We start from the raw sequence: 16,426 nt of genomic DNA on the forward strand, positions 1-16,426 counted from the left end.
TATCTGAACAGCTGCAGAGCATTGCACACCATTATACTCGCTGCAGGAAGCTCTCTCTCTGTTCCTCTCACTCACTCTCTCTCAATGCCTGCTGTAATGCATGTTTTACAGTTAAACTATTAGACTGTAAGTAATAATGTACCATAGTGGCTCCAGTATACACACACTTGCATGTATATCGCTCTTGTCGGAAGAAAACTCTGTATCTCCAAAATGATAGCTTTACAGGAAAAATAAAATACAAGCTGCAAGTTACCATACTTTTTTCCAAGTCATTTTGGGCCGTTTCTTTTGGTCCATTCTTGATGAAATGTACACACAATGTAAAGGACAACAGGCATTTTTAAATTATAACCAAAAACTGAAAAACAAAAATGGAGATATGGGTATACACATCAGCACATTTATGCACCTTGCCAAAAGATTCTGCAGCTGTTGGGGAAAACTGTTTTTGATGATTCTGAGTGAAATTGCTGTATGAATATCAACGCATGCTTGTGTGAAACTGTACAGGACAGTCTGGGCCCAATGTACTAGGCATTTTGAACCAGTTTTAAGCACAAATTGCAGTATGTCAGAGTGTTGTGTATTAAACTGGCATGAGAATGCGTTTGAAGAAAAGCTGCACAAAACATGGGAGAATTGCATGAAAGGTGTATGGAGATATTAGACATGCAAATGATTACATATTCTGTTTGATTTATTTGTGGCAGACAGTTGTGTGTCTATTTTTGTTAAACCAGACAGAGTTAGTGTCTCAAAAGACGTAGTTGAGAGACTTAACAATGCCAGTAGACACGGCGATGAGACGGCAGCACAAGCCTCAAACACATGCTGAAAGAATATTTACCATCAGAATAACACTGTTTAAACTCTCAGATGCATATGATGCGTGGCATGAAACGTCCTAGGATGTGGCTGCAGCATGCTGCATAGTCTGTGCTTCACAAGCTCTATTTTCCTTGCTAGAAAAAATAAAAATAACACCCCTGTACAAAGTTTTTGTGGGAGGGATGGAAAGTCATACATTTATTAGTATTCTTTTTCACTGAATGTGATGTTCTGTTTTATCTCAAGCTGGTTGATGGCTCTGTTATTTCACTGTGTACCTTACAAGCGAGCTTTTAGTGGACAGGGTTACATGTAGTTTGTGTGATAAGCTGCAGTCTTAGTAAATCAAACATTAAAATCAGATGAATTATAGGTGCATACTGTGCTGTGCCAGCACTCGTACATACATCTGGCCCTCTGTTTGTGTTACTCTGTGTTTAAATATAATACGAGTGTTCTGCTTATTTTCTGTTTCTATGGCTGTAATTAATAGCGCTGGGCCTGTGTGTGTCCCCAGATGTGTGTGCTGAAGAATGGCCTTGTGGGAACGCTGATGACTCAGCACAATCTCAGGACAAAGAGGGCGGAGCCGACTGCGAAAGTGACATCACGTTTGGGGAAATGGAGCAACGACTAGACTTGCTGCAGGAACACCTGAACAGGTGAGAGAGAGCGAGAGAGAGAGAGAGCGAGAGAGAGCACGAAAGAGATTGATGGGAGGTTTTGCTAATCTGCTTGTGAGTGTTGCCCCCTGGTGTTCAGACACTCAAATTATCTTAGTTGTGTAAGCATGTTTTTCTTTGTGTGTATGTAGACTGGAGGCTCAGATGACGTCTGACATCCAAGCTATTCTGCAGCTGCTGCAAAGGCAGAGTGCACTGGGACCCCCAGCGTACAGTACAGTAGCCTCCAGCCCGGAATACCACAAACCAGCCATCAGAGTGCAGCCTGTTATACAGACACAGGTAAAACCTTTTGGGACATGACTTTAGACCCTTTTAGACTGAATTACCTTCTTAACACTGTTTCTCTTCTGAAGAATTTTTATTCCATGCTTGTGGCTAAGCATACGTCCATTACCGTTTACAGAGTCCTGATATAGAAATGCCTGATGACAAATCCAAAGACTCCGCACTCACTGCTACCATGGAGACAACCTCTGATGAAAGCAGGATGACCCCACTGGTGAGGGACTCAGAGTGGGAGGTGGAGATCGAACTAAAGCAGAGGGAAAAGGAACAGTCTGATTCGCCACATAGGAGGGCTCTCCAGCTGTCAGTCAGACAGGCTTCCCTCCCTGACTCATCTCCTAGCAACGGCGGACCACTAGGGCTCCACAGGCCCTGCTCTGATCCTGGACTTCCAGGGAAGTAGCATTAGGTCAATGGCCATGATTATGATGCATTATTACATAAATATTAATGTAATTAAGATGGATATGTATGTGAGCTCCTGGGAGGCACATAAGAAAGCCTGAGTTTGAATCCTGATAATTCAAGTCCAAGATCATACAACTGGCCCTCCTGCTCTCGGAGCCCACAGCTGTCCTATGACGCTCCTAAGAAGCACATACTGCTAGATTCCTTGGGGGTAAGCTTTAGACAAGTGGGAATTTGCAACAATTAACATTGGATACATACTTGGATAAAACAAAAGAAAGAAAATGAAATAAAAAATGTATGACCAGTTTAACAAGAAGGTCATATATGTTTAACATGTTATAATGCATTATAAACATGGAAAGCAGAAAGCTATTCCAGAATCATTCTTTTCTCTGACTGAACACTGGAAACCAGCTCAAGCTAGACTCAGGGTACAAGGGAGATAAAGAGCGAGAGGGGAAAAAGAAAAACTGAAATACTGTATGCAAAGTATGATGTATTATCTTCCAAACCTTTTTGACTTTCCCACTTCAGCGCACAGATGTAAAAAGAATACAGAATGTATTTCTCCAGTATGACCACACAAGCTTCTGTACTATGTAAATATCACTCAAGGAACACGGCCAGAAAGCAGGCGCGCTGGACATGCAACCGTAGCAACAGGAGAGATGCATGCTGGGAAGAATGTGCTGTTTTTGTTGCATGTTTATAAAAAGACTCTTGTGCTGCTGATCACATGACTTGGGCATGATTTTTTTTCCCCCCTCAAAATATCACTTTTAATGAAAAACATTTCTATACTATTCTCCTGGTATTCAGGAGCAGGCTTTACTTGAACTGAAACCTACAAAAGGACTATGGCATCATCTCAAAATATCTCGTTTCTCCTTCCCCATTATCGTTATTAATGTTCATGGGCTGTTTATGCTTAACCACCACATTAACCTGTTGTAGCCAACCATCTGTTCGCCAGTATTGCAATATTGTGCCTCAGTATTGACTTGGTAGGATTTTCATAGTGCATGTTGACTTGTGTGTGTTTATCAGGAACCCAGTTATACTCACTCAGTTATTTTTATTTTGTATTATTTATTTATTTATTGTCTTTTAATATAAGTAAACCTGCTATGGTACGTTACATCACACTTACTGAAGAGGAAGATCTACCACAGCACCTATACTACTGCTAATTAACAGCAGATATGAATATTTTATTATCTTAGTCTATTACCAGTTATCTGTGTGTGTTCCCCTTTACCTCCTAGAGTGAATTTCTTTTCTTTCTGTCAGCACACAGGCTGTATACTATAGTTCTGTCATATAACTGTAGCTGCATTATGTCCATTTTACTATAGAAATATATTAAGATGACCTTAGATAATTAGGTAACTTAGGAACGGTAAAAACACGTATTAGGATTCAGGACGACTGTATGACCTGGACCTAGACTATAACCAGCTGGAATCCGTTCTTTCCTTTAGGGTGTTAAGGCAATATTCCAAACATGGTTCTATAATTTAACTGACTCAAATTTAATGGATATCTAATGATAACACCATTAGTGGAGCACTGAACAGAACCAGACTGATACCACTTGATTCCAAAATGAGACTTTTCAGATGTCACTGTAGAACCTGTGTTTGAATCAAGAATGCCCTCACTGTAACAGCCATCATTAGTCTATGATTATATACTATGTTATATACACTAACATGTCTCACATATCCTTTATTCATAGGCTAACATGCCACATAACTGTATTACAATATGTGTAATACAAATAAGTACAGCTGAGTTGCATGTTTAACCAAAGTTAGTCCCTTTAGTTGTATATCATAGTGTAATCCTGAGGCAAAGGCACCACACTGAAAATGGTCTTCCGGGGGTCTTCAGTGTAATCCCATATGCATGTTTAAACATTCTTAAAGGGGCCACGTACTACAGAAAGTCTGAAAAATGAGAAGATTGAATATTAAGATGCGAGGTAGTTTAGGATATTGTTGTTGCCAGAAAATCTCCTATATCCTATACAAATTTACAAGAGAGGAAACATTTAGACTTTCCAACTAATCATTACAAAAGACGTTCAAGCATTTTTAGGTTCTGTAAAGGCTGTAGAATACCTAGATCAAAAAGGTAATGGAGAATTCAAATTCTGAAATGTTAAAACCATCAGTAATGGAAATAGGATGTTTTCTCGACAGTGATGTATAGATGACAGGCTAAAAGCTTACCCCTGCACTGACACGTATTGTTAGTTTCCATCATTTGCCTTTTTAAGGGCAATTTCTGTTGCAGGTGTTGCTAAATATATTCTGCTGAAACAGCAATTTGATTGAGTTCAACACGGTTCATCTCCATGTTTTAATAAGCTAACACTGGAAAAGATGCTGTATGTTGTTTCTGAGGCCTGATCCCATATGAATTAAGCATCTCAGGGTGTAACTGTTAATCTATGATCAGCTCTGTCCTGTTCAGGTAAGCATGTTCACTTGGATAACACAAGGCAAAAACTGACCCTAGATCCTGACTCTGAGAGGTTTGATACATATGGTCTCAGAACTGACCTTAGTGCCAGTTGAATGTGACACAAGAGTGCGATACTATACAATTTGCAACCTTTTGCACATGCACTGCAAAACTTTCTGTACAGTGTCACTTTTTAAATCTAGTGCTGTTCACAAATAAAATTGTTTTTAATGCATTTTTTAAATGTTTGCCACTGTATTTTGTACAATGCAGCACACTACACCAGATTAGAATGCTTCCTTCTCTTGGATATATATTGCTATGTATTATATATTATGCTGTATATTGTGAATACTGACAGAGTTGACAAAATCATGCAGTTATGTAAATGAATAAACAGAATGCCTAAGCAAATGTGCTATGTGGTGATGTCCAAATTATAACCAAAATACAGTAATTTAGTAACTACTGTGATAACATCTCTGTCTCTATTTATACTTTGCTATAGGGATGTAAAATTGTTAATCAATTAACCATTACCTGACAAATAAAATTGTTTGTGTAATACTATTACTTAAAAATATGTCAATTTTAATTAATTGCTAATACAGAAACAGCTCCTTTTCAACATGTTTATGATTTAGGATGAGGAATGTTTTTGAATTGGTTGTCTGAGGCAACTGGTTCCACTACAAAAGCTCACAGTTAAAAACTGATGTTCGGGACCACTTTTTGAGAGGACAGTGACAAAGATGAACTACATCGAAAACACATCTGCAGTGTTCTTGGAGAGAAAGTGTGAAGAAATCACACATACACTACTCAAAAGGTCTGGGATATTTGGCTTTCAGGTGAAATTTCAGAATGAACCTAAAATGCACTCTAACCTTTAAGGTGAACTTAATGTGACCTTCTCTAAACTTTTGAATGCACATGTCCAGCTGTTCAGTGTTTCAGTACTTTTTGCACTTTTTGCAGTACTTGCTGTTCTCTAACGAGCTTAACGGCAGGGTGGTGTTGTTACAGTGTGGGCAGGTGTGTCTAGTCAATACAGAACTGCCCTACACTTTGTGAATGGTACAGTGACCAGCCCATACTACTGAATAACATCATTAATCCAGTCATTGTGCCTCAGCATGAACAACACAGGTCTAATTTCATCTTCATGGACGACAATGCTCCAGCTCATCGAGGTTGCATCATCAGGGAACGGCAGCTGGAGACTGGGGTACCTCAAATGGAGTGGCCTGCACTTTCTCCAGACCTAAATCCCATAAAAAAACATGGGATCAGCAGAGTTGCCGTGTAGAGGCTCATAACTCTGTAGCCCAGAACCTCAATGACCTGAAGGCTACCCTTCAAGAAGAGTGGGATGCCATGCCTCAGCAGACAATGAGTCGACTTGTGAACAGCATGAGACGTTGTTGTCAAGCTGTAATTGATGCGCAAGGGCACGACAGGTTATTGAGACCTGGGGTATACCCACCACTGTTGGCTTTTGTTTCAATAAATTGTTTGAGATGAGGAAATCACCACTGCCCTACTTTCACAATATATCACTGTAGTGTGAACTTTTTACGTTTTCCATAAATTTCACCCAAAAGCCCAATACTTATTGTTGAGTAGTGTATATACAAATCTATAGAAAGATGTGGGCAGCAACGGTTTTTGAGAGTGAGTTTGCCCCAGTTATGGTATTTATGTTAAATTTTATTATTATTATTTTCATTTTAACTTGTGTAGTATTGGAAATTTAGAACTCTGAAATATATAGAACTTTCTGAAGGTCATTTCTTTGGCTTTTGGTCATGTAATCATAACATATATTTGTCAGCCCCTTGATGTAAACAAAACCAAGTTCTTTTGTAGCAAATGTTTAATATGGCTTTGGGCCATTTACTTTTTTCTGTGTAGAAGTACTGCTGTCCAGGTAAGGAATACTTTTTAGTATTTTAGTATTCAGTTGGTGTGTGGTTAAATCAGCTATTTTTCAATGGTTATTAAAGTGGTTCGTTCAATCAGATTTCAGAACCGGAAGTTTTCATAACTGACATTTTGATGGCTCATGTCCTTAAGCCTGTAAACAAGTACAAACCAAGCTTTGCAGTTTTTTTTTTTACTTTCACTCCACTACATTTCAGAGTCTAATATCTTATTTTTTACTCCACTACATTTTGCGAAATCTGTCATTCCTTTTGCCTTATGTGTGTATAAAAACATAACATAATAAGAGTGCAAGAAGAACACCAATCAGGGTTTTGAGCTTGTTTTGACCTGTTGGTCATACAGACCCAGTGTAAGAGTACCAGTGCAGCAGTGTAACATTTTGGGAGAGACTATTCAACATAAATGATGGAACTAACCTAACTTTGTGTAAATAGAGCACAATATAGAAATATATACACATATACAGTTGTGACTGACGTGTCTTTTTACAGAATTTATACAAACACTTTCATTTTATAGTAAATTTGTTTTTGGAAGTTTATGAACAGAGACCTACAGATGCAATACAGTAAAGGAGAACTCATTTGTGATCCTGAGTTTAAAGCCAGTTTTTAATAAACTTAAACTTGTAACTAAGTTGCAAATAAATCTTAAACATCATACTAATTATCTACATTATATTAAAATATTGGTTTACCAAGAGAGACACTGGAGTATTTTCAACTAAAATTAGTTAATGAAACAAGAGTCTTGTTACAAAAATTACAACAGGACATTAGAGCCATAATAAATCTTTTAGTACTTTTACTTTCAGAACTTAAGTACATATGAAAGTAAATACTTTAGTACTTTTACTCAAGTGGCGGTCTAAAGGGAGGAACTTTAACTGGGGTAATATCTCTACTTTAACTCAAGTACATGATTTTTGTACTTTGTCCACCACTGCTAGTTTGTTGCTTCATAAACAACATATACACCCACAATCTGTCTCTTCTCACCTCACACACTGAGCAGCAGTGCCACCCCTGCGAGCACCCATTTGGCTGGTCTCTCTCTGGTTTTAAGATTGAATGTCCAGACATGTGTGTTTGCTCTGAGTTTAGTCTTGTAGACAGGACATTCATAGATGTTACGTGTCTCTTGACGGTCATTGGGAACTGCCCGCACCGCAATGACAGGCATACTGGGAGTTAACTCCTTCAGCCGTGCCTCCATGATTGTTCCATTCTGGATATCCCAGCGTGCACCTGGAATCAGATGGAAATACATTTTATTTCACTAAGCTCAAAGGTTTCAAAGTGAAAAAGACGCTCATTCTGTTTAATCAGAATTTAAAGCAAATTTGAAAGCAAAGACTGAGGCTTAGGTTGGTATATCTGTGCTGTGAGTTTTCCAGACCTTCCATATAGAGACCGTAGACATAAGCTCCCTCTCTGGCTGGCTGGTTAAACTCTTCCTTAAACTTCTTTGTCACATCCACCGTCAGAGTCATTTTATCTAGTGGCCACTCATTCTTACGTGCCAAGCTCTGCATCACAGCTGCAACAAACATAAGTGTGTTTGTGTGAAAAGGAGACTGCAGGCAACTGCTGGAGAAGAAGTGGGCAAATGCTTTGTATGTATGTGAGTTACCTGTGAGGAAAGACTGAGGGTTGAACAGTCCTGATAGCCAGACTACACTAGGCAGAGAGAGATCCTGAGTCCAGCTGTCCAGCTCTCTGCAGCGGAGCAATACATCATTATACCTACACAGAGAACAAGCATTAGTACAAACACAAACTAAAGGCAATACCAGTGTTATTATTAGTGAAGGCATGATCATGTAAATACAGTTCATGCGCACTGTCTATAGGAAGCAGGAAGTAGTTTTATATGGTGGTATGGATGTCATAAGCAAAAGTTTGGGCACCTTGGTCAAATTACATGTTTTGTAATGCACTTATGCGCATTCTAATGTGCAATAAATGTTTATTCTCTGAATATAATATATTGAGGAAAAATAATGCAGCCTGTACACTAAAAATGGCAGAAAAGGGTCAAATTTAGGTATGTTCCCTGTGGAAGGAATGATCACTTAGAAAATCTACAAAACATGTCATTTGACCAGGGGTGTTGAAACTTTTGCACACAAGTATATGTGTGTGTGTGTGTGTGTGTGTGTGTGTGTGTGTGTGTGTGTGTGTGTGTGTGTGTGTGTTAGATACCACTGTGCCAGGTTGTAGGTAGAAGGGTAAGCCAATTTAGTCCAGGTGTCAGGAACATTATCAAAGAACAAAGCTGTCTGTATCTGTTCCATCTCTGAAGATATAGCCAGCTCCCCCTACCAAACATAGAAACAGGTACACACGCATGTAAAAATATATTTTTGGTCTATTTATCATGAAATTTACACACAATGTAAATTTCAACACAATTTTCAAATTATGTCAAAAACCCAAAAATATCAAAAATGGAGTTACAAGGTTTTGTTCTGACAGCAGTGATACATGTGTGTTTTTTCTTCCATTAGAAGTTCATAAAATCCTATTTTGGAGATAAGTGGAGATAAGGAATGACAATCTAGTGAATTTCACTAACAGACATTAAATACTTGCCTCTGTTCTTTGAATAGAACATGCCATAAATTTGTTGAATGGATTCAAGGAGGCATAAAAAATCTACTTTACTAAGCTTAGCCTATACAGTACTATGCAAAGGTTTTAGGCATCTAACCAAATTTTTAAACAATTGACCTCAGCAGTGAGTTTATCACAATATACATTAGAATAAAGTCATATTCATAATTCAAATAAACATAAAAACAATAAAAAGCAACAAGAATTTCTTGGGTCATATTTTTCCTTGACACCTTCACAGCTGCCACAGAGATTTGTTAATATCATCAATTACATCATGAGCACATTAATGAAGCACTGATTGGTCAAATCAAACCAGGAGTTGCTTTTTAACTACATATAATACTGGGCTTCCTGGAGGAGAGGTTTGAAAATCACTACTTATTTTATATATATATATAATCACTATTAATTAATATTCTATACATTTTGTTTATTCAAATATTAACACTTTTCTCAGCAAATAAATACATACTACACAAATAAATAGATTTTGAAAATGTGTCTTGGGTGGGTGCCTAAGACTTTCACACAGCATTATATATTCATGCCATTCAACTGTTTTTAGGAATTTGGCATAAAAAGCTAAACCTTACGGCCAAAGAGAAGAAGAAACTGCAGAGATAAAAATAATTCTGACTGAAGTGAGTTGAATTCTGTGTGTTGGGGCAGAAAACATATATGAAACATATGGTTTCAAAGCCTTTGCTTCCAACACAAGAATTCCAAAAGAATCTAAACTTTTCAGATTGTCGTTTCTATGCTCATGACTAGTATAAACACTCTACTATACGCGTAGATGAAATTCAAGCACAAACCCAAAAATTTGCATTCAGTCTTTTACACACCCTCACTGAAACAAAACCAAACACACCTTTAATCCCAGATCCAGCTCCTTCAACGAGCGTCGTATTTCATTGATGAGCATGTTCATGCGCTCACACTCCTGGAAGCACACCAGAATGTATGGTGTCCGCTCCGCAGTTTTGGATGTGATGTCTGACATATTGTACTCTTCTGGTAGTTTCTCCAGAATATCATCCAAGACCGTCTTCACCTGAAATCAACAGATAACAAAAAGTTGTTAAAACAACTAGTCCCACCACATGTCCAGCACTAACATCCATCAAACATTTGCTTATATGTTAAACTGATGCCCATCCTAATACTGCTCATGGAAGCAGAAATACTGCTAATGTCTGAGCTACTAATAATGCTCCACCCAGTGCTACCACCACAACAATTATTATAATCATTACACATGTGGATCACCTCAGATAGTACTGTTTCTATACCTACAATGACAGCTACAAAAGTTTCTATGACAACGTGCAGAAGAAATTGATTAAATAGAGAAGCAGGGTCTGTATAGCTGCAAAACCACTGACTAATCTGGTCAGGTTTCAGGTGACCAGTCACAAAGCACTGGAAGCTGGGTGTTACTCAAATTCCAAGTCAGTATCAGGGTACTTGAGTCACATAGTGATGTCAGTGATTGACACACAGGCAAGCCAGTGCTTGATAACACTCAGCCATGCCATCTTTCCAGCAGACCTTTTCCTCGGTGCTCTGAGGCACTCCCTCCCCCATGGATGAGTCTCTGGTCTGCAGCTCCAGCAGCGTGTGAAACAGGTTGTCGGAGGTAACCGTCAGAAACTCAATTTCAGCATTTGGATGAAGACCATAATGCACTGGGCTCTCGTGAGGAAGCATCTCATCTATGTAGCTGTGGTAACCCTGATAGTCCAGGTTGGAGGGTACAACAAAGCCCGGCGCCAAAGCCAGCTTCCTATCAAACTAGCAGAAAAATGGTGGAAATGGGAAAAACGCAAATCAGTACACAACCAGAAGGTGTCTGTATGTGTACGATGGGAGGATGTTAAGTCTTAGAAGCTTGTTATTGTCATTGTCAATGTAATTTGATTACACATTATACTAAATAGCTATGTAATGAATTACATTTATAATTAATTTACATTATATAGTGAGTGGCTTGAGTCTGCAACTAGCTTGATTTAAAAAAATATAAAACCATGGCAAAAACGTTTATATTTTGTTTAAACAAAACAAGACTGTATGGTACATATAGTCTTTTGAAGAGTGAGAAAAAAGTAATATAACTTTGCAACATGTTTATGATATCACCACACACAGGGGGGAGCACTGCATGTGCTAGAAGAACAAGTACAGGTATGTGCACCTGATTAGGCTGCATGTACTCCTCCAGGTAAGTCCTGCATAGTCTCCTGTCCCAGTCATCAGTGATATGTCCTCCATACATGATCTCACCAAAAAGATAACGCAGATCTTCCCAGGGCACCTAGCAAAAAACACATACTTTACTTACATGCAAAACATGTGCACACACATGTAAGCATGCACACACACAGGCAAACAAACAGGTAAGGTCATATACAGTAAAGTTAATATAAATGTACTTCCAAAACAAAAATCAGAATGCCCCTCCAACAAATTAAGGCAAAGATTGTCTACTTGGCAGAAAGTAAAATATAAGATTACTATTGACACTTTTGGATCACTGCACATTTTCATGTTTTAGCAGTTTTTATTTCTTCATGATTATTCAACCACAAAATGTGGAAAAATAATATAAATAATGAAGTTTCAATAATAACTAATTTGGTTGCAGACAGTGATTCTAATATGATTGTCTTCACTGGCTTCAAATATTTATTAGGACACTATGAAGCTGTAAATGCATATTAAAACATCTTGTATGTGTTTAGAATTAACTAAGCTATAGAATATTTCTAAATGACTGAGAAAGCAGTATAGCATTAGCATTAGTTTATAATAAAACGTATATTTAGAGTTCATCATATTTCAGAAGTGGAGATGAAATCTTAAGGCAAGTAACTTGACAAAAATGAATGGAAATAGATAATTATAGTATATTATCATTTAATAAATTCTTGTTCACAGAATTACTGAAATCTTGAAAAAAAACCTTCAAAAACATGTTTTAGTAGTATTATTAATAGCTTGAAATATCTAAATCCATTTTGTTTGATTGTTAATATGGCAAGTGATTATTACAGCAACTTATGAACGCTAGTGTTTGTCTAAACTTTTGAATGGTACTGTCCACACACACACACACACACACACACACACACACACACACACACACACACACCTGTGAGTTTGCCTCTAAGTAGTTGTAGAGCACATTAACAGAGATAGTGAGGTCTCCTGTGTTAAAGGGGTATTTCCGGTTCCAACCCTGTGGGCCAAACTTCCTCCTCTCAGCCACACATGCGTGGAAATAACACAGTGAGAACAGGATTGTCTTAAACTCCTGCTCCCGAGAGCACTGGTCCAGGATGTCCTACAAACACACACACACAAACACACATACATCCTTGTCATGAACAAACACTCACACACACATTATCAAACGAGGACCAGGACCATCACTCACTTGGTCAAAGTTGTCTAGTGCTGCATGAAGGTTAGCAAGCATGCCTGTAGGTGGTTCGTTGGTGATTTTGATAGAGTTTTCCAGAATGCCTTGTGGGATGATGTGCTCCTGAGGGGTGGGCGAAGGCTCTGCGCTCATAAACACTCGGTAGTCATGGTGACTGTTCTCACAGCAGCGTTCCAGAAGCTTCTCCAGGCTACCCAGCCAATTTGCAACCAGGTGGATGTTCTAGGAGAGGCACAAACCACACACACATTATTCACAGATTCAGAGTAGTGGTGTCAAAGTTACCATGTTACCCACACATACGTATAGGCAAAACATACATATTGGCATGTCTACAGTAAGCAAAAAAAGATTTTTCACACGTCTGATAGATACAATTCATATGCATTTCTTTTCCGTATGAGCAATAATGTGTTACTACAATACAATTTTAATGTCATTACTGCAATTTTCCTTGAAGTACACTATATTGCCAAAAGTATTCACTCAACCATCCAAATCATTTAATTCAGGTGTTCCAATCACTTCCATGGCCACAGGTGTATAAAATCAAGCACCTAGGCCTGCAGACTGCTTCTATAAACATTTGTGGAAGAATGGGTCACTCTCAGGAGCTCAATGAATTCAAATATGGTACTGTGATATGACACCACCTGTGCAACAAGTCTAAATATTCCAGTCAACTGTCATTCGTATTATTACAATGTGTAAGTTCCAAACTTCATGTGGCCTTCAGGTTAGCTCAAGAACAGCGTGGAGAGCCTCATGGAATGGGTTTCCAAGGCTGATCAGCTGCATCCAAGCCTTAAATCACCAAGTGCAATGCAAAGTGTTGAATGCAGCAGTGTAAAGCATGCTGCCACTGGGCTCTAGAGCAGTGGAGACTGGAGTTCTCTGGAGTGACGAATCACGCTTCTCCATCTAGCAATCCATGGTTGACTCTGGGTTTTGGCAGTTGCCAGGAGAATGGTAATTGTCTGACTGCATTGTGCCAATTGTAAAGTTTGGTGGAGGGGTGATTAAGGGGTTGGGGGTTATTTTTTATGAGTTGGGCTCAGCCCCTTAGTTCCAGTGAAAGGAACTCTTCACATTTCAGCATACCAAGAGATTTTGGAGAATTTCAAGCTCCCAATTTTGTGGGAACAATTCGGGGACGGCCCCTCCCTGTTCCAACATGATTGCACACCACTGCACAAACCAAGGTCCACAAAGACATGGATGAATACGTTTGGTGTGGAAGAACTTGACTGGCCTGCACAAAGTCTTGACCCAATGGAACACCTTTGATGAATTAGACCAGAGACTGCGAGCCAGGCCTTCTCGCCCAACATCAGTGTCTGACCTTACAAATGCACTTCTGGAGGAATGGCCAAAAATTCCCATAAACACACTCCTAACCCTTGTGGAAAGCCTTCCCAGAAGAGTTGAAGCTGTTATAGCTGCAAAGGGTTAATCACATTAAACCCTATGGATTAAGAATGGGATCTCACTCAATTTCATATGCATGTGAGGGCAGATGAGCGAATACCTTTGGCAATATAGTGTATTTTTCACACTGCTTTTTTTATAGGAAAAAAATTTTACTTTAAGATCAAATAAAATCAAATCTACACAAATCTAAGATCAAACTACACAAACTAATCTGATTGTGATTAATTCTTTCAATCATTTGACAGCCCTAAGTCAGACACACACAGTAAATGGAATATAAACATGACACAAACACTCACCTGTAATATGACCCAGTGACCCTCTTTGGAAGCTTTCTCCATGGCCAGTTCTGCAACAGCCTCCTGGCCTTGGCCAAGAGACACATTATGCAGTTTCCCCAGGTCTATAGTGAAGCCTAGTTTCTTACCTTCTCACACACACAAACACACACAGTATGAGAACACAAATGGCAGACTCTCATCAGTTTTCCATCAGGCAGCGTGGCATGATACAAGACCACGGTTACAAACCCATGGCCACATGTTTTGCTGTAATTTCCTCTGCCAAGTAAAGCACACCTGAGTATCTGGCCTGAATTTGGTTCCATTCTTTCTAGAATATGAAGTGTGCCAAGCTAGAATGCATAGGTAGAGCTAGAAATATTGCAGAGTACTGACTGGTCAAACACAATTGTCACAAAATTGGCATGTATCATCACTCAAGTCAGACAAACTCTATTTAAAATAAAAATGTATATTTAAAAAACAGCCAAAAAAATTGTCAAAATAAGCTTCAGTAAACAATAAATGAGCTCCACTATTGTTTGTGTAATATTAACACTAATGTTGCACTGCACATTGTGTCATCAAAAGTCAATGTCCAGAGAAACCCACTGACGTGCATAATTATGTTGTGCATATATATGGTACCGCACTGCCCTGTCCAAAAAAAAAAAAAAAAAAAAAAAAAAAACTTTAATGGGCAAAACCAAGCAAATAACACTACTGCCAATAAATCGCACAAAAATAGGATGAGAAAAAGGGGTCGCACTTCACTTGATGGTGCCCTATAGTTATACAAATTCCTTTTTAACAAACATCTTGGTAAAACTCAGATATGCATAGCATTAGAGCTAGGCTGAAGTTAAGGTGAGGCTTTACAGTGAGGTTTAGGCCTAGGAAAGGTTTAGGAAAAGTGAAAGTGAAATGATTTCAGTTGAATGTCAGTAAAAGGCAGAGTGAACATGTATAGTAGACTATCAAAAGTACAGAGAGCTTTACCAAGTGACTCCACATCTTTGAGTGGGTCAACTCCAGGAGAAAGAATGAAGAAAACAGGAGAGGCGGGACCGCTCTCTTTAAATGACCGTGCAAACTCCATCTTCCTCCCTTCTGTATACTTTACTCCCAGCTTCTCCTCCACAAAGTTCCTACAAACACACACACACACACACACACACACACTTTACTCACTTATAAAGTCAGAATACTAATACCTGTATGCCATCCTTTTCCAGGCTAAGACCATGGACTCAGACTTGGAGGTGCTGACCCGCACACCAACCGCTTTACATTCAGCTTCAGACTGCTCCAGCGAGCGCTGGAGGCATCCATGTGATTCAGCCAAAAAAACAACATCTTCTGCAAATAGCAGAGACGCCACCCTCCGGTCTCCACACATAATGCCCTCCTGACCCCGGCGACACCCTGACACTCTGTCCATGAATATCACAAACAGGAGTGGAGACAGGGCACAACCCTGCCGGAGCCCATCGCTAACACTGAAAGAGTCTGACTTAATGCCAAGTATATGGAACACAGCTCTCACTCCAGGAGTACAGAGATTCCTTTCCTCCTCAATCTGAGGTTCAACTATATTCCCAGGGAGAATGAGCAGTGTGATACCCCGATAGTTGGCACACACCCTCTGGACCCCCTTTTTAAAAATAGGGACCACCACCCTGGTTTGCCAGTCCAAGGGTACTGTTCTCGAGGTCCATGCAATATTGCAGAGGCGTGTTAGCCACGACAATATCCAGAGCCTTAAGCATCTCTGGACGAATCTCATCCACCCCCAGTGCCTTGTCACTGAGGAGCTTACCAACTACCTCAGTGACCTCCACCAGGGAAATGGAACTTGACGCACCAGAAGCCTCTGGCCCTGACTCCCATGAGGAAGGCACATCTCCTGGATTAAGGAGTTCCTCAAAGTGCTCTTTCCACCGACTGACAATATCCTCATTTGAAGTCAGAGTTTCTCCACCCTTGCCGAATACAGCTTGGGCACAGCCACCCTGACCGTTC

At 39.3% G+C, this 16,426-nt stretch overlaps 2 protein-coding genes across 6 annotated transcripts in view; one reads left to right on the top strand and one right to left on the bottom strand.

The window, feature by feature from the left end:
- The window catches only part of kcnh7 (potassium channel, voltage gated eag related subfamily H, member 7), a 60,532-nt gene extending 55,606 nt beyond the window's left edge, over positions 1 to 4,926 (top strand). For all 4 annotated transcript variants that reach the window (XM_017703698.2, XM_017703700.2, XM_017703701.2 and 1 more), the window contains 3 exons: positions 1,349 to 1,493; positions 1,646 to 1,796; positions 1,921 to 4,926. In XM_017703698.2, the coding sequence (XP_017559187.1) occupies positions 1,349 to 1,493; positions 1,646 to 1,796; positions 1,921 to 2,205 (581 nt within the window). In that variant the 3' untranslated portion in view covers positions 2,206 to 4,926. The remainder of the gene's footprint in view (positions 1 to 1,348; positions 1,494 to 1,645; positions 1,797 to 1,920) is intronic.
- Positions 4,927 to 5,646: 720 nt separating this feature from the next.
- Positions 5,647 to 16,426, bottom strand: part of dnah9l (dynein, axonemal, heavy polypeptide 9 like) — a 66,114-nt gene continuing 55,334 nt past the window's right edge. Inside the window, exons 73-84 of one of the 2 annotated variants that reach the window (XM_037536382.1) lie at positions 15,404 to 15,552; positions 14,423 to 14,550; positions 12,687 to 12,914; positions 12,402 to 12,593; positions 11,445 to 11,564; positions 10,799 to 11,041; positions 10,119 to 10,301; positions 8,834 to 8,949; positions 8,262 to 8,374; positions 8,028 to 8,168; positions 7,628 to 7,876; positions 5,647 to 5,946 (exon numbers count right to left, since the gene is read on the bottom strand). In XM_037536382.1, the coding sequence (XP_037392279.1) occupies positions 7,629 to 7,876; positions 8,028 to 8,168; positions 8,262 to 8,374; positions 8,834 to 8,949; positions 10,119 to 10,301; positions 10,799 to 11,041; positions 11,445 to 11,564; positions 12,402 to 12,593; positions 12,687 to 12,914; positions 14,423 to 14,550; positions 15,404 to 15,552 (1,861 nt within the window). In that variant the 3' untranslated portion in view covers positions 5,647 to 5,946; position 7,628. Of the gene's footprint in view, positions 5,947 to 7,496; positions 7,877 to 8,027; positions 8,169 to 8,261; positions 8,375 to 8,833; positions 8,950 to 10,118; positions 10,302 to 10,798; positions 11,042 to 11,444; positions 11,565 to 12,401; positions 12,594 to 12,686; positions 12,915 to 14,422; positions 14,551 to 15,403; positions 15,553 to 16,426 lie in introns of those variants that run through there. The other variant, XM_037536381.1, reaches the window with a different exon arrangement.

This window comes from Pygocentrus nattereri, chromosome 30, assembly GCF_015220715.1.
Source record: "Pygocentrus nattereri isolate fPygNat1 chromosome 30, fPygNat1.pri, whole genome shotgun sequence".
Lineage (NCBI taxonomy): Eukaryota > Metazoa > Chordata > Actinopteri > Characiformes > Serrasalmidae > Pygocentrus > Pygocentrus nattereri.